The sequence below is a fragment of the Mytilus trossulus genome, chromosome 3 (assembly GCF_036588685.1).
Source record: "Mytilus trossulus isolate FHL-02 chromosome 3, PNRI_Mtr1.1.1.hap1, whole genome shotgun sequence".
Classification (NCBI taxonomy): domain Eukaryota; kingdom Metazoa; phylum Mollusca; class Bivalvia; order Mytilida; family Mytilidae; genus Mytilus; species Mytilus trossulus.
Genome location: NC_086375.1, coordinates 11,116,741 through 11,130,544, shown reverse-complemented (window position 1 = coordinate 11,130,544; position 13,804 = coordinate 11,116,741). Strand labels below are relative to the sequence as shown.

General features: G+C 33.8%; 1 protein-coding gene and 1 long non-coding RNA gene across 2 annotated transcripts; both read right to left on the bottom strand.

Moving 5' to 3' along the window:
• Positions 1–785: 785 nt before the first annotated feature.
• Positions 786–5,118, bottom strand: LOC134710151 (uncharacterized). The gene is made up of 4 exons (XR_010106100.1): positions 5,104–5,118; positions 4,115–4,346; positions 1,705–1,836; positions 786–1,371 (listed from the first exon to the last, which is right to left on the bottom strand). It is a non-coding gene; the product is annotated as an uncharacterized LOC134710151 (long non-coding RNA).
• Positions 5,119–6,589: 1,471 nt separating this feature from the next.
• LOC134710150 (hyaluronidase-1-like) lies at positions 6,590–11,720 on the bottom strand. The gene is made up of 5 exons (XM_063570366.1): positions 11,378–11,720; positions 10,476–10,726; positions 9,570–9,710; positions 8,784–8,991; positions 6,590–6,958 (listed from the first exon to the last, which is right to left on the bottom strand). The coding sequence occupies exons 1-5, from the start codon at positions 11,651–11,653 to the stop codon at positions 6,794–6,796; spliced, it is 1,041 nt and encodes a 346-aa protein (XP_063426436.1). The 5' UTR covers positions 11,654–11,720; the 3' UTR covers positions 6,590–6,793.
• Between the last annotated feature and the right edge of the window lie 2,084 nt (positions 11,721–13,804).

Here is a 13,804-nt window from a genome sequence, read left to right as displayed (position 1 = left end):
TATATAAACCATACAGCCATTCATGCATTTTCATTTTGTAGATTCTAAATTAAAACAGAAATGAAAACCTGCAAGAAACATTCAATGCTCTATTTATAGGTGAACTTTCAACTTTAATAAACTTTCTTTCAAGAATTGGCATGTTTATCTTCTGAATGCTTTCAACAAATTTCTCCGAATCAATCCTACTAGCAGCCATAATACTTGGCTTTCCTTTTAGAAGTTGTCCAATTAAATAAATAAATTCTATAAACAAATGATCCAAATCTGTGGCTTACAATTGTACTTCTGGAAGTCTTACATGTTGGATTTCTGATTATTTTTCATATCTTGACTGTAACTTGTCAACTTGCACATTCTGACATGTGGAGATTTATTGGTTGGTGCTGAGAAATTGAAAGGAAACATAAACTTAAAACATTTACACCAAATTGCTCAAGGTCAACAAAGCTATTATAACTAATCTGTATTAAATTGGAAAAAAATCAGAATTCTAATCTATTAGTATCAAGGTAGTTGTATATGATTTAGCATGGTAGTCTAAAATTCAAAGAATTGCTTAGGGTTATTAGTCTACAAACCACATCACCTAGATAAATACTTATGTTTACAATACATAGCAAATTATATTTAAAATTCCCTGCCACTTCAATGACTGTTAAATGCAATATATTGTTTTAAATCCTGTGCGTTACCGACATTTCAAATGCAAGAAAGAATCTCTGAAACACACAAGAACTCAAGGCTATTATTTAAGTTGTATTAATCAAAGGAGGAAAAAAATCTTGTTTTCAAATATTTAATATATCGTTCAATTTATTTCTTTCAAGTCTATTCATTCCATTCCCGTTTATATCTGCAATGAAGGTGGTAGGTCATTCCCATGCTAAGATGATGGTCCCAATGGGAAAAAAATCTACAACACTGCATGTATTACTAGATAGCACAATCAAAATCCAAATAATAAATCCATGAATAATAAGTTGTTTAAAATCTAAATCAATAGACAAAAGAAAACATCAAGGCAGGACGTCAGACATCAGGGATCTAAATGCATATGGGGATAATGCACAAGAAACAATTATTTGCTGCAAGTATATGGTACTGTCCTTTTGAACCTGAAACTTTTTCAATTATCTATGGCAAAATTGAAACTATCTCAATGAAAATCTATTTAAAGATGATAAAACTGCCCACTTATTTATCTTCAATGCCCCTCTTCTATTCTATAACCAACAGATTTTCTATCACTTCAATGCCTTAGTATCTTCCTCCGGACAACAAACACTAGGGTCCACATATTTCCAGAAGTCGACATTCCCCATGCAACTAAAACCCTCAAGACAATGCAACATCATTGTCAACCATTTCCTGAAAAGAAACAAAATAAAATCCTTGGCAACAATGCAGATTTTCAGGTAGGATATGATATTTACTTAGTAAACTTTGTTAACTGAACATGAGCATGATAAAGTTAGCATTGATTTATCTACTTTTATAACGAGTTTTTTTTATATCAAAATTTGGTTAATTTTATGTAACTGCTTTTGCTACAAAAAGAGCAAGATTGAAGATTTCATAATCCCGATGCATATTGTAAGCTAATCCCAAGTTTAACAAAGATTTTAAGAACACAAAGTCAGTAATAAGTGTATGGCATGCAAATTTCTCAGTGCAAGTCAACATAAATGTTAGATAAATTACCTTCAAAAAGCCATCTAGGATTCAGAAAGGTTCAGGGTCTGGGTTTAGCCCATGATTTATCCCATGTGCATCACATCTGATTTAATCCTCATCATTTCTATCATGTAGCTAGTACTATATACCATGTACAACCTAAAAATAACAAATTGCTTATAAAATTTTCCAAAGAGGCAGAGCTAGCAAGTGCAAAGATTTGTATGTGAAAATTGCAGTGTTCTATGATCAAATCTGGTCTGCGTTTCACAAGAGTATAACCACTTGTTTCAGAGTAATAACACTGAGCAGTAAATTTCATACAAAACATGTCAATGAAATTCTGTCCTTAAGTTTGAATTCAAAAGGACAAAAATTTGACACATTACACCCCTTTACGTTGGATATTATACAGCCCTGCAATAACTCATTGTAATTTGCAATTCAGCTTTTAATTAGAAAATTTCAGTTATTTCCCTTCACCTTCGAAAAAGAATTTAAAGGCCAACATTTTATTGACTTTCATATTGTATCTATTAGGACATCAGAGACGGTAACCAAGACCAAATATAGTTCACAATTGATAAAATAAAAAAATATCCAGTAGACTAGTTATTTGAAAGGTAAGGGCATTTTGTGTAGACACATGTACATGCACACTTCAGGTGAAGATGAGGAACAAATATTTCAGCAGTTTTAACAACTGTTAAGGGGAATAACTCTAGGACTAAAAGCTTAAGGGACACCACCAAAATTCAAACGTGATCATGATAAGAATTTTGTCATAACAAACATTACATTCCCCATTTCCATTCTCAATTTTATTTAGTACTAGTTTAATAATATTTAGTAGAGTCTCGAGACAAACTAAGGTTGGAGACACATTACCAATTATGAGATGCACAGACAAAGGTAAATTTTCTAAAATATCTTCCACATTAGGACAGTCTGAGATATACCTCTATAGGGTTATTCCAGGAAATAACGTGTGTGTGTTATTGCAGATACTTTCACCTCAAATTTCCAAATCTGTAATAACATATGCTTGTTATTTGAAAATTATTTCATTCAAAGTGGGCTCTAGGGAACTCTCGAGACTGATTATTTAAGTCCACAATAACAAATGTATGTTATTTTCTTGTAATTACCCTATATAGTTACATCCCTTACTGTAGGACTGGGTTGAAAAATTAAAGATTTCATAATTTGAAAAATGTACTGTAGTGTACTTGTAAATATCCAATAAATTGACAAAAAGACCAATTTCTGCTATGATGTATACACAATATCAAATTAAAATTATTGGTTACAAGTGTGGTTTTCAAAACAAGAAAAGTGTTGGACTTCTTCAAGAGGGTGGTAATGGGGAAACCTTCATGACAACAGTAAAAATTCTTGCCAAAAGATGTTAACAGTAATTTTTGGTAAAATATACTCTTTCTTTTAGACGATTAAAATCATGGACTGATTTTGAATGCATCAAGGTACTTTTTCCCAAAAAAAATGACGGTAATGATAATTATTAGTCGTCCGACTAAATACCACAAGGATAATATGACAAATCATGGTGTCAAGTAGATACTAACGGCTGTTTGATGCCCGAAGGTAAAGAGATTTACTGCCTTCCTTTAAAGACTTTTTATCAGTGGTTAGATTCCATTTAAACTTTCTTACCATGAACAGTAAAATTCCCAAATGATTTCGAGAAAGTTTTAATAATAGGTTTGCACACAAAAGAGGAACTAGTCCAAATAATCATGACATCTGGCAAGGCTATTTTCTTTTTTTGGGGACACCTTCCTTCGTGCCAGACGACACAGCTAATATTTGAACTATGAAGGTACAAAAATATTGTATGTGGTCATACTGGCCGAGTGCTGTAGCCTTTGCCATGGAACTATAAATCTTTACTTTATGTACTAATTGCAGACAGATGCAATACAAATGTTACAATTTTGCATCTTCATCATCACCAGTTATAAGATTTTTTTAGATCATTTTCAACCATATTTTTTTTAAGAAATCAGTAATTGAAATAAAGTCATTACAGTAATGAATTGAATTCAATCTTCAATATGTTAGCATAAAAACGTTCAATTGTGTAAACTTCTAAAATTAAATGTTAACACATGCCAAACAAATCTGTCTGGAGCCACCATCAATGCCGAATGATAATAAATCCCATCATATGGAATTATGGAAGTCGGTCATAAAACGTATCCTATATACAGATAGGACTGAACGAAACTTAAGATACTTAGAACAGGCGAAACCAACTCCACACTTCGCAGAAGATATTTGCCCGCCCGAATTATGAAAATAAACAACATTTTTTAGAAATCCCCTTTTTTTCAACGAGTCACGTATTGTGAAGACTAAATAATATATAAATATTAAATAAAAGCCATGCAGAACAACATACAAAGCAGATATTTACTTATGTGATGTTCTTGCCTGTCCATGTTATCAACTTGAACTTGAAGAATTCGACTGTAGCGTTTCTCAACCATTCTCGTTCGTCTTTGCTGCGTAAATACTGTTTATCACGACATTTGGTATTTATACCCAAACACAAATTTATTCCTGCGCGACGTGATTACCAAAATAGTTCTGTAGTTTTTCAATCAGAAATAGATTTTATAACATAATATACAGCTTTTCTGGATATTCTGGAATACAATAAACTTATATTGAAATAAAAAATGCTAACTAAATGCATTTAACAATTAGAAAATTAAAAAAACAACAGAAAATCTGTAAACATTACGCGGAGGTATACGTCAGTTGTATTTTTCCCTTACGTAATCATCGTCTGGACTACGTTTGTAGCTATGACTGGTTTTATCTGGTTATTTTCCGAGGCACCATTGGGATATTTTTGTATGTGGGTGTTGAGAAAAATAATTTATGTGACAAATCAGGGACCAATATGAACAACATAACGTCAATATTTGCAAGGATTTGTATAGTTATACAAATCCTTTAATATTTCCATTAAAAACTGAGAATACAATAGGAAGATATACGCAGGGATATAAATATAAAATATATATCGTTTTTATACCAAATTAATGTTATCACCAATTTTCCCGCATTAAGTTTTTAAAATAAACCCAAGCTGTAATCATTGCTTTTATTTTTAAGGTGGTACCCAACACCTAAACTAAAATTAATTCGGCTCGTTTAATTTTCTTGAAATTTTGACAAAGTATTTACTTTGACCCTTTGACAAAAATATATTTTTTTTTTAAAAATTGAACCAATCGTTTTATCAGAAAAATTACACTGGTTATATAGCAATTTGACAAACACTTATTTTGATCATTGAGAAGCTTAATATTCCGTAAAAACACAACGTAATTAAAACATTAAGCTGATTTTACAGAGTTATCTCCCTGTAGTGTTAGGTACCACCTTAAATCTTACCATATTTATCAATATCGTACATTGTGCAATCGACTATTTACAATTTCTGTCATAGATGCGACAGCCGTCATTCCAGTCCAGTTTCTATCAAAGGATATTGTAGATCTAATAAGAACTTTTTTAATATACAATTCCTTGTTTTATTAAACTAAGGTTTTTTTGCAATATAATATTATGACTGATTGTTCGTAGGACGTACGAAAGGGATTTCGCCTTCTTATCACTGAACACTAACTATTTCAATGTAATTCTCTATGTTCATAATTGGTATATATTCAGCTTAATGTTAGTAATTAAGACATAAGAGTTTTACATGGATGAAACTCTTATTAATTTGATGATTAATTCTCTATCATACATGACCAGAGCCTCTGGCAGAGACATATATGCCTGCAGCCAGTCTTGAAAGTTTTTACAATCATGGATTTTAAAATATATTAGCTGCATATGGCACTTGTTACTCTTTTAATCTATTGTTATTTTTATTTGGCATCTGTTATTTTTTAATCCTTTAATTGCTTAATTGTTGTTCGCTCTTGTCGAACTGCTAATTAATCTCAAACTATAGGTAGCGATTTTCCTAGCTATAATTTATTTTGTAGTAATTCCAAATTTCCCGTTTATTATGATACTCAAAGTATGGGGATCTTGATTTTCCTTACTTGAATTCACATTGGAGGAACTACAAATTTCTCGTCTGTGATACCAGGGCGACATGTCACGCTCTCAGCATCTCCTATAATTCTGAATATTCTAGAAACATCAGTAAATAAAAAGGGGACCATATGATTTAACACAACATAGGAGGTGTATGAATTCTAATGTGTAAAGCACAAACAATACGGATGAAAAGAGGGAGTAGAAACTGGAAGATATACAAAAATACCAAAAAATGAAAAAAATTGTGAAATATGTAGTTTTCGAACATTAAACATTATTACTCTGATAACAGCACAGTAAAACACAGACACTTGTCTCTGAATAAAATCCGATAAACTTTTATATAAATGTATCTATATTGGTAATTTTCTTTTTAGAGGCGAAATGCCAATGTAAAACACGCATAAAAGAATGTCACTAATTTGTAAGATGATAATTGAATTATAATTAGTTGCTATTCAGTATTTTGTTATGTGTAACTCATCGTAGATACCAAGACTAATTAAATTTCGTATATACGCCAGACGCGCGTTTCGTCTACAAAAGACGACAACACCTGCAATCCTGTATTTCCTGTGTTTTTTTCCATTACACATGTTACATATCTATTGTCTATGCATTGCATATATATATTACTGTTTATCATGATATTGGTTTGTATGCTATAAGACCTCCTATGGCCTTAATTTTGTGAATAAAACTAGTCTTTTCTAGTCTAGTCTAGTCTAGTCTAGTCTAGTCTAGTCAAGTCAATTATGTAGAATGATGGATAAAGAGAGATAACTCTATATCTATAAATGATACTGGATGGTTTTAAATTCATTATACACATTATGCATGTATAGACTTTTATTTTTCATGCACAACTATCTTTCCAACATTGCCAGTGTGGCTCACGATATTCATTTTCAAGCTGACTTTACTTTAAAAAGATTATTTCTTTTTGTCATTTAACTTGAATGGCCGGTCAAATATTTTCTAACTCGAGTTATCCTGCCATCATCAATATCTATGAATTGTCGTTTTAATTTTATGTTCTTGTCAAATTTTTAACAAAAGGCCCAAGAACATTTAACAAGTATGATTTCAGATTGATACAGGCAGATTTATCAGCAAAATTATTAGAGGTGTCCCACAATATAACACCATCCAAACCAGTGACGTAACTTTGCTGAATGGTATTCTTTAGATCTGCCTGCAAGATAAAAAAAAAAAAAATACAAAAAAATACAAAAAGTTACGAGCAGTATTCATCTCATGTCACGATAGATCACGCGAATCACGTTAGCATAAAGGTTGATCTTCTTATCAGTTTTATTCAACTATATATATATGAGGGTTTGGATGGGGTTACATGATTAAAGAATAATGCCCTTAAAATGAAGAGAATAACGGTAAAAAAAAATGAAGATTAGAGAAATGTGTGGTCAAATTTTTTGAAGATTAGAGAAAAAAGGGGTTATTTTTTTGAAGATTAGAAAAAAAAGGGGTAAAAATTAAATGTTTACAGAATAACAGACCCACCCAGACCCTCATATATGGTAACAAACTGTGGTAATCGTTGTCTATTTTTTTCTGATAAAAAAATCAACTATGAAGACGAGACACTGTTGTAATATCTTCCTATTTTGTAAAAGACAAATGCTTCCTCTGAATATCTATTAATTCATCTTTTCATATTTGTGTATGTCTTCATAGAACTATTCATCATATAAAAAAAAATGTGTTCGGTTGTTTTAGCAGATTCAAAAGTTCAATTTAACACATAAAAAACTATGAACAAATAGTGAGATGGATTTGTTTCTAGTAACAGGTTGTTTTTATTTGCCAGATTACGTATATAGTTTAATTATGCATGTAAAACTATTTTTTATGAATATACAGAAAATTTAACTAACAGTAATATTTTCAAATAAAATATGAGACGATAGAAATCTAATAGAAATAATGAGTTTTCATAAAATAAAGAAACGCTTTGGAGACTAAATCTCAGAGGCGGATATAGGAAAATAGGTGTGCAGGAGAATGCCCCCCCCTCTTATGGGATCATTTGGTTTCTCATTTAGGGAATCACTGAAGCTAGACTGGAGCCACCACATACACGAGTCACAGAAGTCGTTTTTTCTGACTACAAAAAAAAGTAAACTAACTCTGCATTCATTTGAAAACAAAGTTTATTTGAGTTGTCTCCCCATTTATGACCTGACCGAAACTAAAGTGAAGCAAACTAATGCTATTCTGTTGACAAAGTTTATATGCTAACACGCTTAGGACTTTTATTAAGTTTGGGAATTTTATTGGACCCGTTTACATTCAAATGCCATGTCTTATAACTCTCTATCCGTCCAAGATCATACAATTGCCAATTTTTTCTTTCAATTTCATTTTTATCATCACCTGGCGTCCATCGTCCTTCGTTAACTTTTTACATTTTGAACTTCTAGAGAACCACTGAATGGAATGAAACCATCATGACATGAATGCTACTTATGAGGTGCTGACCGTTTGTTGTTACTTTATAGCCGATCCATCATCCAAGACGGCCGCCAGCGGGGATTTAGTTTAACATAGGACCCTATGGGAAATACATACAAATGACTTCTTTTAGAGAACCACAGAATACAATGAAACCAAACATAGCGTGAATGTTCCTTATGAGGTGCTGACCAAGTGTTGTTACTTTTTAGCCGATCCATAATACAAGATGGCCACCAGGGGGCGGGGTCTTTGTTTAATAGCATCATCAGATAAATACATACATATGTCTTCTTTTAGGGAACCACAGAATGGAATGCAATAAACTCAATTTGGCCTCAATCATTGTTTAAGTATCTGTTTTTTTTTATCTTTTTTAGGATTTAAAAAACCCAAGTAGAGTCAGGTGAGCGACACAGGCTCTTGAGAGCCTCTATTTTTGGAACCCAATATTTTCATTCGTTTGTATCGCACGTTCACACTTAAGAATAAAATCGAAAATGGTAGTTAGTTTTATCAACATGATGCACATCTTATACTTATACCTTTGAGTAAAAATGTTCAGTATCCCGATATCGATAGCGAGAGTAAGCTAGTACTGAAGTTGATGTTTTTGAACATTTCGTTTTCATTCTCTTCGCTTCGGCGATGATTCCGGAAACTCTAATACGCTTGTCTTCATCTGAACCAAACTTTTCAGGCAAGTAAATCGAAGGAAATATCGCAGAACTTTTTGCAAATAACCAACACAGTCTGGAAAATATATTAAAATAGTATTATTCCATTTTAAAAACCCACGTCATGTTAGGTCATTGTTCTGTTAGGCAAATCAATATTCGTTGTTTTAAGGGGGAAACAAATGTTTTTCTTCCTTTTCTGCATAGTCCCTTAGTTTGTTTCTAGCAGGTAGGAGTTAAAAAAAAAAAAAAAAAATACACGACTTTTTTTAGAAAATAATTTGAATATCAAGATTTAATTAGATCGGTGCAAGTTGTCAGGAATGAATCTATCTTTATCTTACTACTAATTATGCAAAAAAAACATGAAGCAAAATCACAAAGCAGAACTCCATAAGTAAGTTGCTTATAGCCACCATGCCTTAACTTCATATTATTTCTTCATCAGTTTCCTAGATCTATACGAAGAACTTTCTGAATTAACATTTATCAGGAACGCTCGCATTCAAACAAGGATAAAACTTTGACTTTGATCAAAAGTTTGGAATTTATTCGACTGAAAGCCAAACATACACAATATCAGTTAATTATCAAATGTATGATTGTTTGAATAAATAAATAAATAAATAGATATGTGTGGAAATTGATAATTACTCGTTATTGTATTCCATATCGTTCGTTGGGCAGCTTTTCTGTCCTTTCTTGTAATTGTAACATCTTGGAAACCCATAAAATCCCCAGTGTCCTGTTGGTCTCAGTTGTGTAGCATATTCTAATGTTTCCTGCATCAACGTTCTAAATTGAATAAAACATTTAGATTGTATACAGAACAACACTATAAACAACAAACAACAACAAAACACGGATGCATAGGTGTACCGGCAAGGATATGATGTTTTCAGTTCGTTTGTATATAGTATCTCACATTTCGTCTTCAAGGTTTGTCATGTAATGAATTTGGTATTAAATGATTATGATCTTAGATTGCCACGTTTTTTTTAACCTCGACTGTTTGTAGCATGATACCACATCGGAGCAGGATCTTCTTACCCTTCAGGTGCACGTAGCTAGTGTTGTGTTTTGTATACTGCCGTTTCAACGGTTTGTTATTTTTTGTCTAGGTAATGTACGTTTCTCATTGAGTTCGAATACTAAAGTAATCCTTTGGTATTTTCCACTTCTCTTTCATTTACATATTGATGAAAAATTAAATGACATATCAGCGTTCCAGATCACGATTATTCAAGAAACATTTGTCGAGCCACCGGAAATCTGTATCTCGTAGCGCCTTTTTGATGTCTGTCAGTCATCTGCATAATCCTTGCTGATCGGCAGGGCTCCACTGTTTATTCTAAGGTATCAACAATCTTAACTTAAAACGAAACTATCGACTCGAGTTGTGGATGTAAGCAATACTTATAGATCACCGTTTGGACTTCAAAAATGAACAAAAGTCACACCGTATAGTCAGCAATAACAAAAAATTAAACACTTGATACGAGTAAACTATAACGGCATCACTGCAAATGCAATATAAAACGCTTCTATAGTAAATGATACCTTGCACTGGTTTCAAACTGAATCCTTGCTTCATTTTTTACTCTTGATGGGTTCCATTCAGGGTGAAGTTTGGCAACCAGTGCCTCAGATTTGTTAATGTAGATCGTTCGAGTATGACTGTATTTGTTGCGATCAAAAATAGGAACCCAACCTTCCCAATCGATAACAGCAAACCCGCCAAACGAGCTCTCTGTGATTTTGTTTATGACGTCCAGCTTTATTTTCATCAAGTGTTTGGTATGATTAACCAGCTTTAAAAAAAAAGAAAGAAGAGAAAACGGCCATTAAATAGTTATACTGTTCAGAAGTATTATACATTTATGAAGGAAATTAGGGGATTTGTTTCAATGAAGAGACAGAAGGGAAGGGACAATCACAACTCATACTGTAAAGTGGAAAAGAAACAACACCATGACAAAACAAAAAAACAAAAAAATACGGAAAGACCAACCAGTCTAAAAAAACACTACACATCAACAACTGAGTATCATGACCCACACTAAAAACCGACGGTAATGTAACGCTTCTACAACTACAAGATAAACTTGATCAGACCGACGTCACGTCTTGATCCGACATTTTCAAAGGGACTGTTATAACGAGTTAACATCCAGTGGCAAATATTACATGCATGTCTAAGAATATGAAATCTACTTTTTTGAACTAGCTTAAAATTATGGGCCGGCTTTTTTATGTGCCAAATCCGCTCTTATGACAAAGCAACAGTCTTATGAAAGACTAGTCACCCCATTAAGAACTTATGACATCCTCAGATTACCATACAATATGTATACATACGCACTAGTTTGTTCGTTGAAAGATATTGGTTTGCATTCGAACAGAAGAAATAAAAGTGAATGGTAAACAGAAAAATATTACATTTCAGAGTCAAGAATATTTACCTGTGGCAAACCACCGTACTGTGCCGTTCCGTTCGGTAAGAATTCAGGATAGAGTCCTGGAGTAGGTTCATTAAAAAGCGTTACTAAATCACCTGAAAATGACTGGTTCCTGTTCGATCGAATATTAAACTGTGATAAAGGAAGATCTACACCATACCTTGTGTTACATTTCTCTGAAGGCACATTCCATATCACCTCAAACTTGCGATCAGGTGTCTTTCTCGTGGTTAAAAATAAATAATAAACCCACAACAGAAAGTTAATAAAAGCTGCCATTATAAGTGAATTTTCTTATTGCAATTAGTATATCCGATTATACCGGAAGAGTATGAAATATAACTTAAAGGACACATTTTAGATTTATTGAAACTTTTTCATGAAATAATCCGGAAATTATCTAGACAATTATTAAGTTTCATCTAATAATGCTCGACATTTTCTTGTTATACTTAAAAAGGGGACGAAGTCCAAAGTTTAATCATGAAACATGTAGTACGAATAAGTATTATCTTTAAAAGAAGCTTGTCTGTCCATATCCTATACTAAACAATTAGATCTACTGATGGATTGATTTATTGGACTTAACCATTGCCAAACAAAATACACCAGGCCAAACAGGCTACTCTATAATTACCAAACAATCTACACAGTGGCAAACAGACTACAACCTTGTCAAACAGACTATACAACCGCAAAACAGACCACTGGCTGATCTAGATATTTTTATAAGTGGGGTCCCACTGACTGCCTAAAAAAAAAGGGGGGGGGGGGGCTGCTGCAGTCACGGTTCAGTAATTTCCTATATAGACAAACACATTTTTTTTCAAAAAGGGGGGGGGGGGGGGCGCCCCCCCCCTAAATCCGCCTCTGCAGACTACATCATGGCCAACCTGAATACACCACGGCAAAATAGACTACACCATCAACAAACAGATTACATCATGGCCACACAGATTTCACTACAGCAAAACAGAATACCCCATGATCAAACAGATTACAACATGGCCAAACATACTACACCATGACCAAACAATACACAACGGTCAAATAAACTACACCATGACCAAACAGAATACTAGTATGTGACAAATAATGTGTTCCGGTCACGGTGTGACATTTGTTCCACCGGAACTAATTTCAAAGGAAATATGTTCCATCCGAATTTATTTCACAGAAAATATACCACGACCAAACAGACTACACCATGATCAAAAGGATTACACCATTGCAAAACAGACTACACCACGGCCAAACTAACTGTACCACGGCCAACCAGACTACATCATGGCCAACCAGACTACACCACGACATATCAGACTTCATCACGAACAGATTACATCATGGCCACATATACTACATCATGACCAAACAGAATACACCACGACCAAACACACTATACCAAAGCCAAACAGACTACGTACACCATGATCAAACAGATTACACCACGGTCAAACATACTACACCATGATCAAACAGATTACATCACGGCCAAATAGACTACACCATAAGCTACATAATACACCACGACCAAACAGACTACACCATGGCAAAACAGACTACACCACGGCAAAGCATAATACATCATGATCGAACAGACTACATCCGGGCACACATAGTATACCATGGCCAAAAAGAGAACACCATGACCAAACATACTATACCACGGACAAACAGATTCTACCATGACCAAACAAACTACACCATGGTCAAACATACTCTACCATGACCAATCAGAGAACACCATGACCAAACAGAAAACACCATGGCCAATCAGACTACACTATGACCAAACATACTATACCACGGACAAACAGATTCTACCATGACCAAACAAACTACACCATGGTCAAACATACTCTACCATGACCAATCAGAGAACACCATGACCAAACAGAGAACACCATGACCAATCAGACTACACTATGACCAAACATACTATACCACGGACAAACAGATTCTACCATGACCAAACAAACTACACCATGGTCAAACATACTCTACCATGACCAATCAGACTACACCATGACCAAACAGAGAACACCATGGCCAATCAGACTTCAATATGACCAAATAGAGAACATTATGACCAAACAGAACACCATGACCATACAGAGAAAACTATGACCAAATAGAGAACACTATGGCAAAACAGAGAACATCATGATCAAACAGAGAACACCATGACCAAACAGAGAACACCATGGCCAATCAGGGAACACCATGACCAAACAGAGAAAACCATGACCAAATAGAGAACACTACGGCCAAACAGAGAACACCATGACCGAACAGAGAACACCATGACCAATCAGACTACACCATGGCCAAACAGAGAACACCATGGCCAAACAGAGAACACCATGGCCAAACAGAGAACATCATGATCAAACAGAGAAAACCATGACCAAACAGAGAACACCATGACCA